The following is a 16,377-nucleotide window of genomic DNA, read 5'->3' on the forward strand; positions in this document are numbered from 1 at the left end:
GGCACGGGTGGGGAGGGCGCAGAGGGGAGCTGAGGCACGGGTGGGGAGGGCTTGCCTGGGCACAGACGGGCGGATGGGCCTTACCCTCTGCTTCAGTCCCTGACAACCTGGCCTGTTTCTGTTTTTTTCTTTAATTGATGTGAAATCCACAGAATGTGCAATTATTCAATTTAATTTAATTCAAGGGAGGCCTCAAATGCCAAGGCCGGAGCTGGACCTTCCCAGGGTCTGGGACTTCCTGGGTTGGGGCCTGTCAGGTCTGAGGCGTTTACTGAGCACTTACTTGCCGTGTACGGGGGGCCTGGCGGGACTGCAGTGGGCCTGGGTGGGCGGCCCTGTGGGCGGGGCTCGTTTCCAGGGTAGGGTCTGCACACGGCCTCCCACTCCCTCGGGCCGCGGCGGGATCTCAGAGCGATTCCTCGCGTCTGGCTTGTTTGCGCCCGGAGCAGCCATCAGGAGTCCAGGCTTCCTGTCGCCCAGAGACTGGCAGTGGCCCCAGGTACTGGAGGCAGAGCAGTTCATTAAGGGTGAAATTAGATTCCGGGCTGCAGCGCCAACTGCAGTCCTGATGGACGAGGCAGCGGGAGGTTCCCCGGGGACCCGGTGTGGGAGCTTGGACCTCACGCTGGCGGCTCCGCCCCCGTCCCCTCCTGGGCTCCCAGGCCACCCGGCCTTATCGGGATGGACGTTATCCTGGGGAGACCCTGCCAGTGGAAGGGTGCTCAGGCTCGGCCCCGCGTGGCCGCGGTGAGCTGCATCACAGCCTCCGTTTTCTCATCTGTAAAACGGATGAGCACCTTCTTCCAATCTGCTGGGCTGTCGCCTGCCTGGTGCATAGCTGAATTGGAGCCTGGGGGGTGGTGCTTGATGTCAGGGGCCCCTCCCCATCCTTCTCTCCCAGCTCTGCCAGCCAGGGGCTGGGGGTGAGCAAGTGGGGTGCTGGTAGCGTGACTCCCTGCCGTTCGCGTATGAAAGGTGTATCTCACTGAACATGTGGAATGGGGTGAATAATCCCAGTCATCGCCCAGCTTAGTCCTTGAAGGGGGCGGGGAGTCTGGGCTGTGGGCCAGCACCGTGACCCCCCGCCCCGTGCCCTCCCAACAGTGGGAACCAGACGTGGGAATGAGGTGGCAGAGACCTTGTCACGTTTTCCGGAAAAGAAATATTCCCTGCAGTCAGATGGGGGGAGGGCGTGGGAGGGGAGAGCCGAAAGCAGTGGGGTCTCCCTCTGGGGGTGGCGGCCGCCCCCTCCCGAGAGTGCAGGGCAGGCAGAACGCACACGTGTGCACCCAGGACCTGCGGCACGGCTGTGGGTGGGCTGACCGCCTCGAGGGGTGCTGTCAGGCCTTGACTGGGGGGCTCCCCTGGCCGATGCCCAAGGCTCCACCACCCTCAGTCCCTCCCGCCTGCCCTGCCTGTCTCTCCATGCGTCAGAATCCCTACACTGAGGACCCTGCCGTGCCTCCACCTGTTTCAAAAGAGGGGTCCATCTCTGCCCAGAGCTCAGGCTGTGGAAGTCCCTCCTGATGTCTGGCTGAGGTCTCTCCTGCTGCTGTGGGTCCTGCAGTGCTGGGGCCCGCCCCACCTCGTGGCCACTCGTGAACTGGGCGGCGCAGGCCTGGCTGTGCGTCTGGGATGCGGCTGCCCTGGTGCTCACTCTCCAGATGGCCTACCCCCCCCGCCCAGGTGAGCAAGGTCTGAGGCCCCTGGCTGGCCTGCCGCTCCGCCTGCCCCCATCACAGCCCCTGGAATCGGGGGCTGGGGACCAGCTGCTTGGGCTGCTCGTCTCCTTGGCAACCGCTGCCAGGGAAGCATCCTGGCGATGAATTCATTATCATAATCAGCCGCCATGTTCTGCCTTTGCAGCCACCTCCTGCCTCCCCTCCTTTCTTTTCCTGCAGCCTGGACAGTTCCCAGGCTGGAGGGCATGAGAACTCCCCTCCCCCAGGGCCCTGGGGCCTCGGTCCCGGTGCTGGGGAGATGTACAGGATGGTGCTGGCCGTTGAGCTGAACCTTGCAGCAGGGGGACGGGTCTCCCAGCCTGTGGGCGGGTAGAACTGCTCACCGATCCCATCTGGGGAGGAAGCGGACCCAGCTACTAGCCACCACGTCCTCTGGGGCCTGGGGGTCGGTGCTAAGCACACAGCTTGCCTCCCGGGGCCTCCCAGTGGCGGCGGCGTCCACCCTGCACCTCCCCAATGCCTCTCCAGAGGAGGAGAGGGGAGAAGGGGAGTCCCTTAGAGCCACAGCTGGCAGCTCCCATGAGCCTGCCAGGAGCCAGAACCCGGGTCACCGAGGCAAGAGGGGTCTTTGGGAAGGAAGGCCCCCGCCTGGCTCAGACTCCCCAGGGTCTCCAGGATGCTCTGATGCCCAGGGCCCCAGCATAACGGCAGCGGGCGGCCCTGCGATGGGCCTCAGGGCTGGGGGTGATCACCTGCGTCGTCCTGCGGGAGGGCTGGCCCCCCCACCCCCTGGCTCCCCGGGGGCTGGGCCTCAGGGAAGTGTCCCCTGTAATGGAGGATGCTGTGCCTGGGACCACGAGGCCAGAGGCGGAGCCCCTTTCAGCCTCGCTGGATGGGCGTGGGCTTCGGACGTCTCCGGGCCCAGGATGCGGCTGTGTGCTGGGCAGGGGTGGTCGCCGGTCACAGGGTTACTCGCAGACAGGAGGGGACCTGGAAGTAAGTGCCTTTTCCCCATCGTGGCTACCTGTGAGTGGCCGGGGGGGGGGCACCACTGCCATTTGGAGTTGTCCCTTTCTTGATCTGCGGGGGCCCTGCCTGCACCTGGAGGCGTGGCTGGGGTGCCCGCTGCGCGTGGGAGTCTGCTGCTGCCTCTCCTTCCTCCTTGTCGTGTGGGTGTGCTGGCCTCTCTCTGGAGCGTCCATCCTGCTGCACCCCCTGCGCGCCCCAGGCGGTGTCACCTGCGACCATCTGTCCCAACACATCAAAAACAAAACTTGGAATGTCACTGGCGCTTGGGCCGCAGCTTTGGCTCCTGAGCTGCTGGTGGGGCTCCCGACAGCCTGGCAGCTGCCTGCTGGGAAGGGCTGCGCTTTGTGCAGCGTACCCTGGCCATTCTGGAAGTTTCCGAGATGCTGGTCAGAGCGCCCTGGGGAGGCGGGGCTGAGAGGGCCTGGTCACCTTGGGACCTGGGTCTTTCCTGTTTTTCTTTAGAGGAATGTTTTTATAAAGCACGAGGAGCTGCCCTGCGTGGGCGCAGCCCTGGACTCAGTCTCCCTGATAGGTGACGATGGCGTCAGGCATCCCGGGGCCCCGATCTCCAGTCTGGTCAGACTTGCCCGCTGCCGGGTCCTGGACACACTGTCTCCCCCTCCCCCCCGACCCCCTCCTGGCGCCAGTCCACTTGCCCTTCCCTCTGCCAAGGAACACTTTCCCTTCCCTGTTGGCCCCACCAGCACTTCATCCTGCAGCGTTGTGAACACCTCCACAGGGAAGCCCACCATGCTATGCGTCCCCCCGACTCCCGCGCCCAGTGCTGAGCTGAGCTGGGGATCCTGCCAGTCTCTCCCACCGCCCAGGCCCCGGGGTCCTGACTCACCACCCTGGGATCTCCTCTGACCCTGGCAGATCCTCTCTGGGCACGTGGGCTCCTTCCCACCGCAGGCAGAGAATTACGAGTATAAGGCACATGAGACATCTGGACATTTTTTTCCCCAGGGCTCAGCTAATTGAATAAATTGGCTAATGAGCAAAGGAAATTAATTGAGGTTTTGAAACGTGACCGTTTCCCCGCGTGCGTTTTGTCTGTGCCAGCGGCCTCTGTTATCTGCCCGTAGCGCCTCTGCCCTGGAGCTGGGGGCGCATCCAGAGACATCCTCGGGGCCACGCTCTGGGGAGGGGCTGCATGTGGAGGCGGGTCTGCGCCTCTCTGGGCCTGGTTGTCAGGCCTCTGGGGCACATGGGCGGGGCCGCCGCTCAGTGATGCAGGCTGGGCTGGGCGGGGTAGGGCCTGAGTCACTGTCGCTGTGGCCCGGCTGAGGTTGGACCACGCGGCTTTGGCTCTGAAGGGTCTCATCTCCCCTCCTCCACCACTACCACGGTGGATGGTGGTCTCGACACTCTGGGGTGATGGGGTGTCCCAGTGGTGATGAAGTGGGAGGGGCGTGGTGTGGGGTCCCTGCCCAGCTTCCCGTACCAGGTGCTCTGTGCCTCAGGAGGCCTGGACGCTGACCTCAGCCCTCAGGGGCTCTGCTCCCTGGGACCCCAGCCCCGCCCTGTCCGCTCTGGCTGGACACCTGCTGCCCATCGGCTCCCGGCTCCGTTAGTGCCCCCGCCAGCACCGCCTGCAGACACAGGTCCGGCGGCCAAGGGCGCTGGGACGGTGTGTGTGAGGCTGGTGTGAGCCGGGAGACAGGAAGTGTCTACTTTGGGGCCTCGTGAGGAAACAGCTGTGGATGAGGAGAGGGGTGACTGCGTATGGGGTGCCCTGCGTGGGCACGGGCTGTGCGGTTCACTCATTTCTTGTTTGCCCAGCGGCCCAGAAGGCAGTGTCCCCCGTTTGTGGTTCCTCTGAGAGGGACGTTGGACGTTGGCGAGGGACGTTGGTGGGGGCGGCGGGGGGAGTGTGGTGGGCGTCCTGCAGAGCAGCTGGGCCCAGGCATCACCGTGGAGCCCTGGGCTGCCGCGTGCCCCTGCCCTGCCCTGTGCCTTCCGCGCCGGCTGGCTGCCCGGCCTGGCTGACCGCCTTCTGCTCCGGCCCCCAGGTTCCTGCTGGTCTTCTCCTGCCTCGTGCTGTCTGTGTTCTCCACCATCAAGGAGTATGAGAAGAGCTCGGAGGGCGCACTCTACATCCTGGTGGGTCCCGTGGGTCGGCGCAGACGGGCCTGATGGCAGCGGAGACCGTGGGCGGCAGCCTGTCCCTGGTCCCGTTGGTCTGATCTCCCAGACGCCCACCGGCAGGGACCCCCGTCCTCCTGGCACCCATGGCCCCTGCTCTTCCTGGTAGCCCTTGGGTCCCTCCCAGCTTCCCCCCCACGTTGGTGATGCTGCCGCATCCTCAGCCCCCACCCGTCCCTCCCCCGAACACCCCCGGCACCCTGTTACCCTCCAGCCTAGGCTGGCCCCTCCCTGTGTCGTCACAGTGCCTGATAGCGCCCCCCCGTCCCCACCCCCTTTCCTGTCTTCTGTTCTCACTAGAGCCTGAGGGCCCCGGGGGCCCCCTCCACCCCATAGTGTGGGGTGTTCCCTGGCAGATGTGGGCGTGGGCTGGGGGTTGGGAAGCTCACAGCAGGCGCCATGGCAACCACAGGTAATTTCTGTGTTGCCGTTGGTGATGGAGGCATATGGGGCCCCAGGGAAGCTGATGCACCTCCTGGGAGCCCTCCGCCCCTGTCCACCCTGCGCTGTGTCCGGGGCCTGCCCCCGGGCATGGGAGCCCCGCCCCCTTGGCAGTTACCTGAGACCCTCCATCGGCTCTGCCCTCTGGGTCCCCACTCGCACACCAGCTGCACAGGACGGGGTCCCCACTCGCACACCAGCTAAACAGGACGGGGTCCCCACTCGCACACCAGCTGCACAGGACGGGGTCCCCACTCCCACACTAGCTACACAGGACGGGGTCGCCACTCGCACACCAGCTGCACAGGACGGGGTCCCCACTCCCACACCAGCCGCACAGCACTCTCCCCTCCCCCCCACAGCGGAGCCGGCAGTGGCTCAGCCGTGGCTTCCCCTGCAGGAAATCGTGACCATCGTGGTGTTCGGCGTGGAGTACTTCGTGCGGATCTGGGCCGCGGGCTGCTGCTGCCGGTACCGCGGCTGGAGGGGGCGGCTCAAGTTTGCACGGAAGCCCTTCTGTGTGATCGGTGAGGCCCGCTGCAGGGGGGGGCAGGCAGGGCTGCAGGATCGGCTCCTTCTGGAAGTTTCTCGTCACCTGCCCTCTTGGCGTCAGAGCCCGTGGTTATGAGGTGTCGGGCGGCCGTGCCCAGGGCAGGGCTGGGCTGGGCGGACAGTGGAGCCAGGCCCATGCCAGCACTTTGTGTGCTTCCGTCTGTCCGTCCTCCCGGGGCCCTGGTGGGGGCTGCCCTTGCGCGGCAGGGGGCCGGCCCGAGCTCCTCCGCTGTCCCCGCAGACGTCATGGTGCTCATCGCGTCCATCGCCGTGCTGGCCGCCGGCTCCCAGGGCAACGTCTTCGCCACGTCGGCGCTGCGCAGCCTGCGCTTCCTGCAGATCCTGCGCATGATCCGGATGGACCGGCGCGGCGGCACCTGGAAGCTGCTGGGCTCCGTGGTCTACGCGCACAGCAAGGTGAGCAGGCGGGACCCAGCCCCTCGTTTCCTCTGGGCGTCTCCCCATGACTTGGCCGTCTTCCTCCTCTCTCCAGCGTGTCTGCCGTCCGGTCCCTCTGGGCCCGGAGCCGGCTCGCTCCTTGGTTGGGTGGCCGTGCCGGATCAGCACCCACTGCCCTCCAGCACCCACTGCCCCCCAGCACCCACTGCTCCCCAGCACCCGCTGCCCCCCAGCACCCACTGCCCCCCAGCACCCGGGCTCCTGCCCGTTTAGGCTGAGGCTCGTGGTGGCCGCTGGCCGTGGGAGCCGCGAGGGGGCTGCAGCCCCATGGCCCGTCCAGATCCCGTCCCTGTGTTGCCAGGGGCCCTGCCCGCCCAGACCCCGCCCTGGCAGGCTCCGCCAGGAGGCTGTCCTCTTGTGGGTGGGCTTATTGGCCCCAGAGTCCCTTCCCCACCACCCTTCCTGTCTGAGCAGGAGGCCGTCCTCTTGTGGGTGGGCTTGTTGGCCCCAGAGTCCCTTCCCCACCACCCTTCCTGTCTGAGCCCGGAGGCGGGGGCTTGGCTGGCAGGACAGAGAGGGTGGTGGTCCCCAGGGTGCTGAGATGCTGGACCCCCAGGGAGGGCACTCAGTCGGGGTGTCTCCCCCAGGCTCAGGCAAGTTGGGGTAGGGTCCCAGCAGCCCAAGCTTCTCCAGCCTGACGGGCTGACGGCCGCCTGGGGACACTCCCTTCCTGGGTGGATGCGGCGCTGAGCCGTCCATACCCACCGTCCTCCAGGGGTGAGGTGCGTAGGTGTGGGACCACCCGGGGCTGGAACTGGAAAACACGCTCCCCCTCCTGCCTGCCCCGGGATCGGGGCTGCTGGGGCTCTGCGGCCGGCTCTCGGGAGGGGTGCCCACCCGCTGAAGCCCGGGGGATGCGGCGCCCAGCAAACCTCCTGGCAGGCGGGGCCTCGTGCTCCCGGGGGAGAGTCGGGCTGGACGCTGGCCCAGCGGCTGTGATGTGCCTCTTTCAGGAGCTGGTCACTGCCTGGTACATCGGCTTCCTCTGCCTCATCCTGGCCTCGTTTCTGGTGTACTTGGCGGAGAAGGGGGAGAACGATCACTTTGATACCTACGCGGACGCGCTCTGGTGGGGCCTGGTGAGTGCCCAGCCGCTGGGGCCATTGCCCTTCACTGAGGACACGCTCACCGGGTGTGGCCTTCCTCGGGGTCCCTCCTGCGCGTTGTCTGCCCTCCCCTGCTCCCCACTCCGGGGTGTGCCCCTGACCCCTGGGCCTGGACAGGAGATGCACAGCTCTCCCTGGCTGACCGGGCCAGAGACGTCTCTCTGGGGCCTCTTGCTGGCCACTACTGACGGTGATGCCACGTGGATGTGGCGACCCAGGCGGGGTGGTGGTAGGGGATGCGCCGGTCTGTGTGGGGTGGAGAGGGGCCTGGCCTCAGGGAGCCTGTGCCTAGCCATGGCCAGTCACCTTCCCTCCTTCCTCACTGACCACCTGTGTGACCTCTGTGATGGGGGGAGGGGGGTCCTGCGGTCCTGTTGATGGGCAGGAGAGTGTGAAAAAGGGGAAATGGACGCCCTGGCTCTCCCAGCTCAACTTCCCAGGCTGCCCCCGCCCAGGGTGGGTCCGGAGCTGGTGCCTTTTCAGCCCATGCTCACGGCCACCCACCTCCTGAGCCCCTCGAGGGCCTCTCTCCTGTCACCGGGTGCAAGTGGCCTCTTCTGAGAAAAGCCTTCCCGGGCCGCCCTCTGCAGGGCCCTCCCGCGCTGAGAGGCGATGCCCCGCGTTCTCGGAGTGTGCCCTCTGGAGACCAGGCTGGGCCCCGCGGGCTGAACGGACCTAGGCCTGGCTCCTCCCCGTTTCCACGACGTCCCCAGGCAGGAGGGCCAGAGTGCCCTCCTTTGTGAGCTCTTCCTGGGGGTACTGGACACTCAGCCCGGGGGCACTGGGCCGGGGGTCGGTGGAGGGTCCCGTGGGAGGTTTGAGCCCATTGTCTCCTGGGACCCCAGACCCAGTTCTGAAAACGAGGACCACGTGACCTGGGGCAGATGCTGCAAATCCAGTCGCTGGCAAGGGGGGTGCCTGCTTTCTCCCGGCCTTTAAGCCGGAGAGCAATTTACTTGTAGTTCTTGTGTTAATTGCCACGAGGCCCGGAGTCTGTGTCCCTCTAGCGACCACGTGGGAGGCGGGAGCCTGGCCGGGCTCGGCAGGAGAGGGGAGTTGAGGCCCGGACACCGGGAGCCGCGCATCGGAGCCCACAGCCGCTGTGCGTCCGGCCTCTGAGCGGACAGCCCGGGCCTGGCCGCTCTCTCGACCTGCCCTGCGCAGGCCCTGCGGGGGGGCCTCCCCATCTGTAAGAATTGAATCAAAACCTTAAACACGCCAAATAGTGCCTGAGTGTTACAGTGAAAACGTGCCCCGCTCCCATCCCCCCCTTCTGTCGCCCCCCCCCTCCAGGAGACGGGGGACCCATCTGTACATTCCCTGCCTCCAGGGGCTTCCTCTGTGAGCTTTAGTTTTACTTTACTTCAGGCCGCGCCTCGCGGCTCTCGGGATCTTAGCCCCCGACCAGGGATTGAACCCAGGCCCTCGGCAGTGAGCGCTGAGCGGCAGTGAGCGCTGAGCTGTAACCGCTGACCCTCGGGGAGCCCCCTCCCCTGTGACCTCGACTCCAGAGGCTGGCTTTGTGCTGCGCTAGGGTGCGGTCAGCTCCCTCCCCCTCCCTGTCGTTCTCGGAAACCGTCCTGCCGGAGTCCCCTTTCTTCTGCTCCGTGGGCCTGGGGTCCTCGGAGGGGCCTCACTGGCGTCGGGGGAGTCCCCCCACTGCAGCGCACTGAAGCCAGCCCCCCGAGCGCCGGCCGTGAACGCTGACCCCTGAGGGCTGGGCCCCGAGGGCTGGGCCCCGAGTGCCGGGCCCCGAGTGCCGCGTCTCCAGCACCACCCCCAGTCTGCCCTCGGTCTGGAGGTCACAGTCTTCTGAGGGAAGAAGTTTTTGTGAGACGTGCGTGTCTGAAGGTGCCCCAATTCCACGCTCCTGCTGGCGGCCAGGCCCCTCCCTCCCTGCCGCTCTTCTGGAGCGTGGGCCCTGTGGAGGGGGGGCTTCCTTCCAGGAGGCTGGTGCCCTTTGCGGCTTCAAAAGTCTACCGCTTCCTCCTTCCCTTCTTCCCGGGGCTCCGAGGCCGCTGGTGAGACCGCCGGGCCGTGGAATGTGTCCTGTCCAGATTCCTCATCCCTTTGCCTACATCCTGGGAGGTGTCTTCCACCTGACTCTGTGATTTTAGTCTCGTTTCCAAGACTCTTTGTTTTATGGATACACTTTATTCTTCTCTCTGTCCGGGGATAACGGAATTTTTAGGAAGTCTTTGCCCCGTGGGAGGCTTTCTGACCAGCTCGGGGGTCCCCAAGAGTAGGGCCAGGCATGGGGGGTACAGGCCCGGCTGCTGGTGGGTGGGCAGGAGGGGAAGCGTCTCCCCTCTCGCTGCTCCAGTGTTCGCCTGTGTGGAGAGGACATGGGTGTGCGGTCCTGGGGCGGGTGCGGGCGCCCTGGCACAGACTCGCCATCCTGCCCTGCGCGCCCTGTGCCCGCATCAGTGCCAGGTCTGGGGGCCTCTCCTCGAGCCCCGAGATGCCGTGGGTGTCTCCCCACCTCCTGGCCCTGAGTCGGGCCGCGTCGCCCCCCTTGGCGGTTCGCTGCCCTCGCCCCGGCTTGTGTCCTTTCACAGCCTTTCCTGTCGCGCTGCCGAGTCTTGCGGGGGGAGGGCGCGATTTTAAGTATTTTACGTCTTTAAAATGCGTTTAGTCTCTGTTGAGAGCCGTCGAATAGAGGAGCCCAATCACCGGGAGGCTTCTGGTGAGAAGCGAGTGTCCTTCTCGCTCCAGCCGGCTCCCCGTCGCCTGCGCCCAGCCCGCTGGCTCCCCCCAGAACCTCCTGGGCCCGAGTGCCTTGGCTGTGATTTCGCAGGTGACCAGCACAGAAGTCCCTGCTGGCGAAGCCAAGACTATTCAGCCCCGTTTCGCAGACTTTCCTCAGACTGCACAGTGGGCTTTGGGTGGACTCTCTGCATGGCCCCAGAGTCCGGGGGATGGATTCCCAGGGTGGACGGTGGGTGGACGGTGAGAGATGTCCGTGCCTCTGGCGCGGGGGCCAGTTGACCCTGCTGTCCGAGTCCCCCGAGGAGCAAACTCTGCTCCTGTCCGCCGCCTGGCCAGGGCCGCAGATGCCCCCAGTTCCCTCTCCTGCTCGCACCTCGCCCCTCCCGCTGTTTGGCTAAGACCTCGCCCCTCAGGGCCCGCCTGGGCCCACCTCCCAGCGCAGCCGGCCACGTGGTCTGTCCTGAGCCTCCGAACCTGCCTGTGTGTGTGGCCTTGGTGGTCCTGCACACCAGGCCTGGGCCTCCACTTTGGCAGGTTTTGTGGGAGCTACCTGAAAACGGCCCCTTTCATTTGGGCTCCTGGGAAGGCCCATCCGGGCCCCACTTCCTCCTTGCCAGCTCCCCACTGCAGAGCAATTCTAAACCCGTGGCCCTGCCTGCCACGCCCTGGGGAGGGGCCTTTTCCTTCTCCAGTCTCGCCCCTCCTGTCGCCTCCTCCAGCCCCACCTCCGGCCCCTCCCGCTCTCCTGGCCTCAGCTTACAAGCCACCCTCCGAAGGGCCCACACGACCCTCTCCGCGTCCCTGGAAGGTCCCTCGGCACTGTCACCTCTCAGGCCCCTGGCTCTCTCCTAGCCTCTTGGCCCCTGGCTGGGTGTGAAGTGAGAGCAGAGCCTGACCCCCACTCCCAGCCCACAGGGAAGGAGCAGAGGTTCGGAGAGTGGATGTGATCGTTGAGGGGGGAAGGGCAGCCAGCAGTGACCCTGGCCTCTCGGGCCCTGGGAAGGCGGCACGGCGGGGGTTCTGTCCAGCTGCCCTGAGGCCTCAGGAGGAGGGTCTGGCTCGGGTCGCGGGCCTCCAGGCGGCCACTGTCCGGCCTGGCTGAGCGACGGGGCCTGCTGTCCGCAGATCACCCTGACAACCATTGGCTACGGGGACAAGTACCCCCAGACCTGGAACGGGAGGCTCCTGGCGGCAACCTTCACCCTCATCGGCGTCTCCTTCTTCGCTCTTCCTGCTGTGAGTCCTGCCCCTTCCTGCCTTTGCTGGGGACGGGGTCTGGGCTCCCCTGGTGACCACAGCTGCCCTCGGGGCCATGTGGGGCAGGGGCAGGGCTCCCAGCAGGCCCACAGCCCCCAGGAGTGGATGTGGCAGCCTCCACAACGTGCCGCCCCAGGCTGTACCTTCTGACCCGTGTCTGTGGGTCACCGTCAGCGCCTCCCAGCCTTGTGGGATTGGCTAGTTGGGTCCTTGTGACCAGGAGCGGTGCTGTATGGTGACACAGCTCCGTCAGGTCTCCTTCAGAAGAGGCAAGGGCCCTGTTAACCCTCTACCCGCAGCCGTGAGGGGCGGGGCTGGCGCTGCTGCTCTCCTGTTGGCCCTTCTCTGGGACCCCGGACCACACCTCTCCACTCACTCCAGTGTGGACAAATTGGGGAGGAGGATTAATCTCTGGGCTGAGATGTGTTCAGAGTGGGCCCCGCCAGGCTCCTGTAAGCCTGAAGTTCCCATTACCCCAAATCCAAGTCTTTCCCCCCAGCCTGTCTCCTGGCACTGGGGGCTGAGGAGGCGGGAAGGTGGAGCTAGAAGTGTGCAGGCACGGGTGGGGGGGCTGCGGTCCCCCGGACATGGTCTGACCCTGAGGAACTGTGTGGGGCTGTCGTCCCTGGGGCACCGTCTGACCCCAGTGATTTGCAGGGCATCTTGGGGTCTGGCTTTGCCCTGAAAGTTCAAGAACAGCATCGTCAGAAGCACTTTGAGAAGAGGCGGAACCCTGCGGCAGGCCTGATCCAGGTGAGTCCGGGTGGCCCCCCACACGCAGTGCCACGTGGACCTCCATGTAGACCGGCAGAACCCCTGGCCTGGGCCCACGCTGTTGGAGTGGAGCCCTGCTTCGCGTCCGTCTCCCTGTTGGGGAATTCGAGTCTGTGCTGAGAACCGGCCTAGATGCCCTCAGCTGTCTGGCAGCTACAGCACAGGCAGCAGCAAGGCGGGTGCTGGCCAGCGTTCTGTGGGCCCTGGGTCCTGGGCCAGGCTGTCACAGGGGCCCCCGAGGTGTCCCTTCACAGCACTGACACCCATCCTGCAGTGGAATCAGGGTTCAGAGATTCCCCACGCAGGTAGGTGCCAGCAATGTCTGTGCTGCCCCAACTCACAATGCCCACCCCATCACTGGGGGTCACAGTGGCCACTCGGCCTCCAGTAGTGCTCCATGAGCCATCCTGAGAGTGTGGGCCCGAGCACAGGCTGCCCGATGGGCCCAGCGTTCCTGCAGCCCCTCCCAGAGCCCAGGGGACCCAGTGGACCTTTGGAGTTGACTGGCCTTTCCTGCTGGCTGGACACTGCCCTGGCCCCTCAAGTGCATTTCTTTCTTAAAGATGTGGTCTTGCCCTGGTGCAGCCTACTTTTGTGTATGTATGTATGCCTGTGTCTTTCACCATAAGAACTTCAAATGGCTACTTCATTTAAATGCAAAAGAGTGTGAAGAAGAACAGAAATGCCCCCCAGTCCCACCCACTATCGACATAAAGTCACAGCACTACGTGTGGTTCAGAGGTTTGAGTAGCACAGGGAAGGAGCGTGGCCTGAACACGCAGCACCTACCCTCTGCCCTCCTCTCTGAGAAGCTCAGAGGTTTGGGAAGGAGACGTGGAAGAATTAGGGCTTGGGAAGGACCCACACACACTGGGGGATCTAGGAGGCACACACATGCCCAGTGCTGGATGCAGGCTCAGAAGTGACGGGAGAAGACACTAATTGCTCACTTCAGGCTGATCTTTAGACTCCGTGCAAGCAGGAAGTGATGGCTAAGGCAGAGCTGTAAGTGACCTTCTCAGATGTTGGAGGAGTGCCCCAACACAGGGCCGGTCTGCAGAGGCTGAGAGCATTTGTTTCCTCTTTGGTTCTTTGGGTTTAAGGGAACGTCTGTCAAGTCACCATCTGACAGCTGAGCTAAGGGAACAGACTTCAGTGACCACACACAACAAAGAATACAGCGTTTATGGAATAGCTTAGAAAAGTCACTTAACAAACTACTACAATCAACAACAAGCAGCAGCAACAAACTCCGGGGATGGGGAGGAATCTGACTTCCAGAGGTACCACATTACAATACCCAGAATGTCTAGTTTTCAACAAAAAATTGTGAGGCATGCAAAGAAACAAGAAAGTGTGATCCAGTCACAGGAAAAAAAAACAAAACAAGTAATAGAAACTGTCCCTGAAGAAGCCCTGATGTTTGATTTACTAGACAAAGACTTTCAATTAGCTGTTTAAATACGCACAAAAGACTAAAGGAATCCATGGAAATGAGGAGAATCAGAAGAATGATGTCTCACCAAATAGAGACTGTCCATAGAGATAGAAATAATACAAAGGAAACAGATAGAAATTCTGGAGCTGAAGAGTACAATAACTGAAATGAAAAATGCACTAGAGGGTTCAGCAGCAGATCTGAGCAGGCAGAAGGAAGAATCAGCAGACTTGAAGACAGGTGAGTTGAAGTTACTCAGTCTGAGGAGCAGAAAGAGAACAAGCGAAGAAAAATGAGCAGAGCCCATGAGACCTGTGGGATACCATCTAATGTACCAATATTTGCATAATGGGAGCCCCAGAAAGAGAAGAGGGGTTGGGCAAAAAGAATACCTGAAAAAATAAGGCTGAAAACTTCCCAGATTTGATGAAAGACATGAATCTGTACATCCAAGTAGTATAAAGTCAAAGAGATTCACACCAGGGCTCATTATGATCAAACTGTTGAAGCCCACAGACAGGGGGAGGCTTGGAAGCAGCAGGAGAGAAAGGACTCTTGGTGCCCAAGGGTGCTCAGTGAGGGTAACTGCCGATTTCTCATCAGAAACCATGGGGGCCAGTGGGATGACGTGTTTAAAGTCTGCAAAGGAAAAACTGTCGACCCAGAATTCTGGTCTGGCAAAATTATGCTTCAAAAGAGAAATCACAGCATTCCCATAAAAACAAAAGCTGAGGGAGTTTTTAGCTAATAGACCTGCCCTACAAGAAATGCTGGAGAGGGCTCTTCAGACGGAAGTGAAAGGACCCTGGGCAGTAACTCAAGCCACACAGACACTGGTAAAGTTAACTACACAGGTAAATGTGAAAGCGAGTAGTATTATATTTTTGATTTGTAACTCATTTTTTCCCTTATATGAGTTAAAAGACAAAGGCATAAAGCAATAATCATAAATCTGTATTTCTGGGCACACAACGTAGAGGGTGTAATTTGTAACAGTTACAACATAAAGGGGGTGGACCGCGCAAGAGCAGAGTCTCTGTTCACTATTGAAGCTGAGTTGGTGTTAATTCAAACTAGATTGTTACAAATTTAAGATGGAATTAATCATAATCCCAGGGTAGCCCTTAAGAAAACAACTAAAAAATACCAGAAAAGGAAAAGAGAAGGGACTCAATAATAACTAGGAAAAAATGAAACTCTACAGAAGGCAATAATGGAGGAATTGAGAAACAAAAAATCAGCAGAAGCAAGTCCTTCCTTATAAGTAATTACTTTAAATGTAAATGGATTAAACTCCCCAATTAAAAGGTAGAGATTGGAGGAATGGACAAAAATCTATCCAACTGTACTAGATCCAAAGACGACAATACACTGAAAGTGAAAGAATGGAAAAAGATATTCCATGTAAACAGTGACCTAGAGCTGGGTTGGCCACACTTGTATCAGACAAAATAGACAAGTTAAGACGAAGAAGGCTGTTATGTATTGATAAGAGGCAATTTATAAAGATGATTAACAATCATAAACATTTATATACTAACAACAGAGTCCTAAAACTATATGAAGCAAAAACTGACAGAATTAAAGGATGAAATAGACATTTCTACAGTAATACCTGGAGAATTCAATACCTCACTTTCAAAATGGGTAGAAAGGTATTTCCCTGGTGGCACAGTGGTTAAGAGTTCACCTGCCAAGGCAGGGGACACGGGTTTGAGCCCTGGTCTGGGAAGATCCCACATGCCACGGAGCAACTAAGCCCATGCATCACAACTACTGAGCCTGCGCTCTAGAGCCCACAAGCCACAGCTACTGAGCCTGAGTGCCACAACTACTGAAGCCCATGCGCTTAGAGCCCGTGCCCCACAACAAAGAGAAGCCACTGCAATGAAGAGTAGCTCCTGTTCGCTGCAACTAGAGAAAGCCCGCAGGCAGCAATGAAGACCCAATGCAGCCAAAGATAAATACATAAGAACAAAAAAAGGGTAGAAAAACCAGACAAAAGATCCTAAGGAGACAGAGGACTTGAACAAACCACGACGCAGCTAGATCTGCAGACATCTGTCATTAGACATGTGTCACCAACCACAGAGAACACATCCTTCTCAAGTGCACGTGGAACGTTCCCCAGGACAGACCATGGGTTGGGCCAAAACAAGTCTCAATAGTTGGGTGCCACATCTATCCAATGAGGAAAGGACAGTCTCTTTGACGGTGGTTCTGGGATACTGGAGACCCATTTTTAAAGGAGTGAAGTTTGACCCTTACCTCACACCAATACAAAATTAACTCCAAATGGATTAAAAACCTAAATATAAGAGCTAAAACTAAAATTCTTAGTTGAAATCATGGATGTAAATCTCTATGACTTTGGTTTCTTAGATATGACACCAAAAGCACAAGCAATAAAAGAAAAAAATAAATGACTTTAGCAAAATTTAAAACTTCCATGCGTTAAAGGACACTATTCATAGCATCTCTTTAGAGAGTGAAAAGACAACCCACAGAATGGGAGAAAATATTTGCAAATCATATATCTGATACGGGTCTGGTATCCAAAATATATGAAGGACTCATACAGCTCAACAACAAACAGACACACAACCCAATTAAGAAATGGGCAGAGGATTTAAGTAGACATCTCCCCAAAGAAGGTACACAGATGGCTAATAAGAACATTAAAAGATGTTCAGGGGCTTCCCTGGTGGCGCAGTGGTTGAGAGTCTGCCTGCTGATGCAGGGGACGCGGGTTCGTGCCCCGGTCCGGGAAGATCCCACATACCGC

General features: G+C 60.7%; 1 protein-coding gene across 4 annotated transcripts in view; it reads left to right on the top strand.

Annotated features, from left to right (window-relative positions):
• Positions 1–16,377, top strand: part of KCNQ2 (potassium voltage-gated channel subfamily Q member 2) — a 48,126-nt gene that overhangs the window by 9,942 nt on the left and 21,807 nt on the right. For all 4 annotated transcript variants that reach the window (XM_027086731.1, XM_027086732.1, XM_027086733.1 and 1 more), the window contains exons 2-7: positions 4,724–4,814; positions 5,698–5,824; positions 6,091–6,266; positions 7,262–7,387; positions 11,249–11,359; positions 12,038–12,133. In XM_027086731.1, the coding sequence (XP_026942532.1) occupies positions 4,724–4,814; positions 5,698–5,824; positions 6,091–6,266; positions 7,262–7,387; positions 11,249–11,359; positions 12,038–12,133 (727 nt within the window). The remainder of the gene's footprint in view (positions 1–4,723; positions 4,815–5,697; positions 5,825–6,090; positions 6,267–7,261; positions 7,388–11,248; positions 11,360–12,037; positions 12,134–16,377) is intronic.

Source organism: Aethalodelphis obliquidens, unplaced genomic scaffold (assembly GCF_003676395.1).
Source record: "Aethalodelphis obliquidens isolate GAN/ISIS:26980383/991018 unplaced genomic scaffold, ASM367639v1 scaffold57, whole genome shotgun sequence".
Lineage (NCBI taxonomy): Eukaryota > Metazoa > Chordata > Mammalia > Artiodactyla > Delphinidae > Aethalodelphis > Aethalodelphis obliquidens.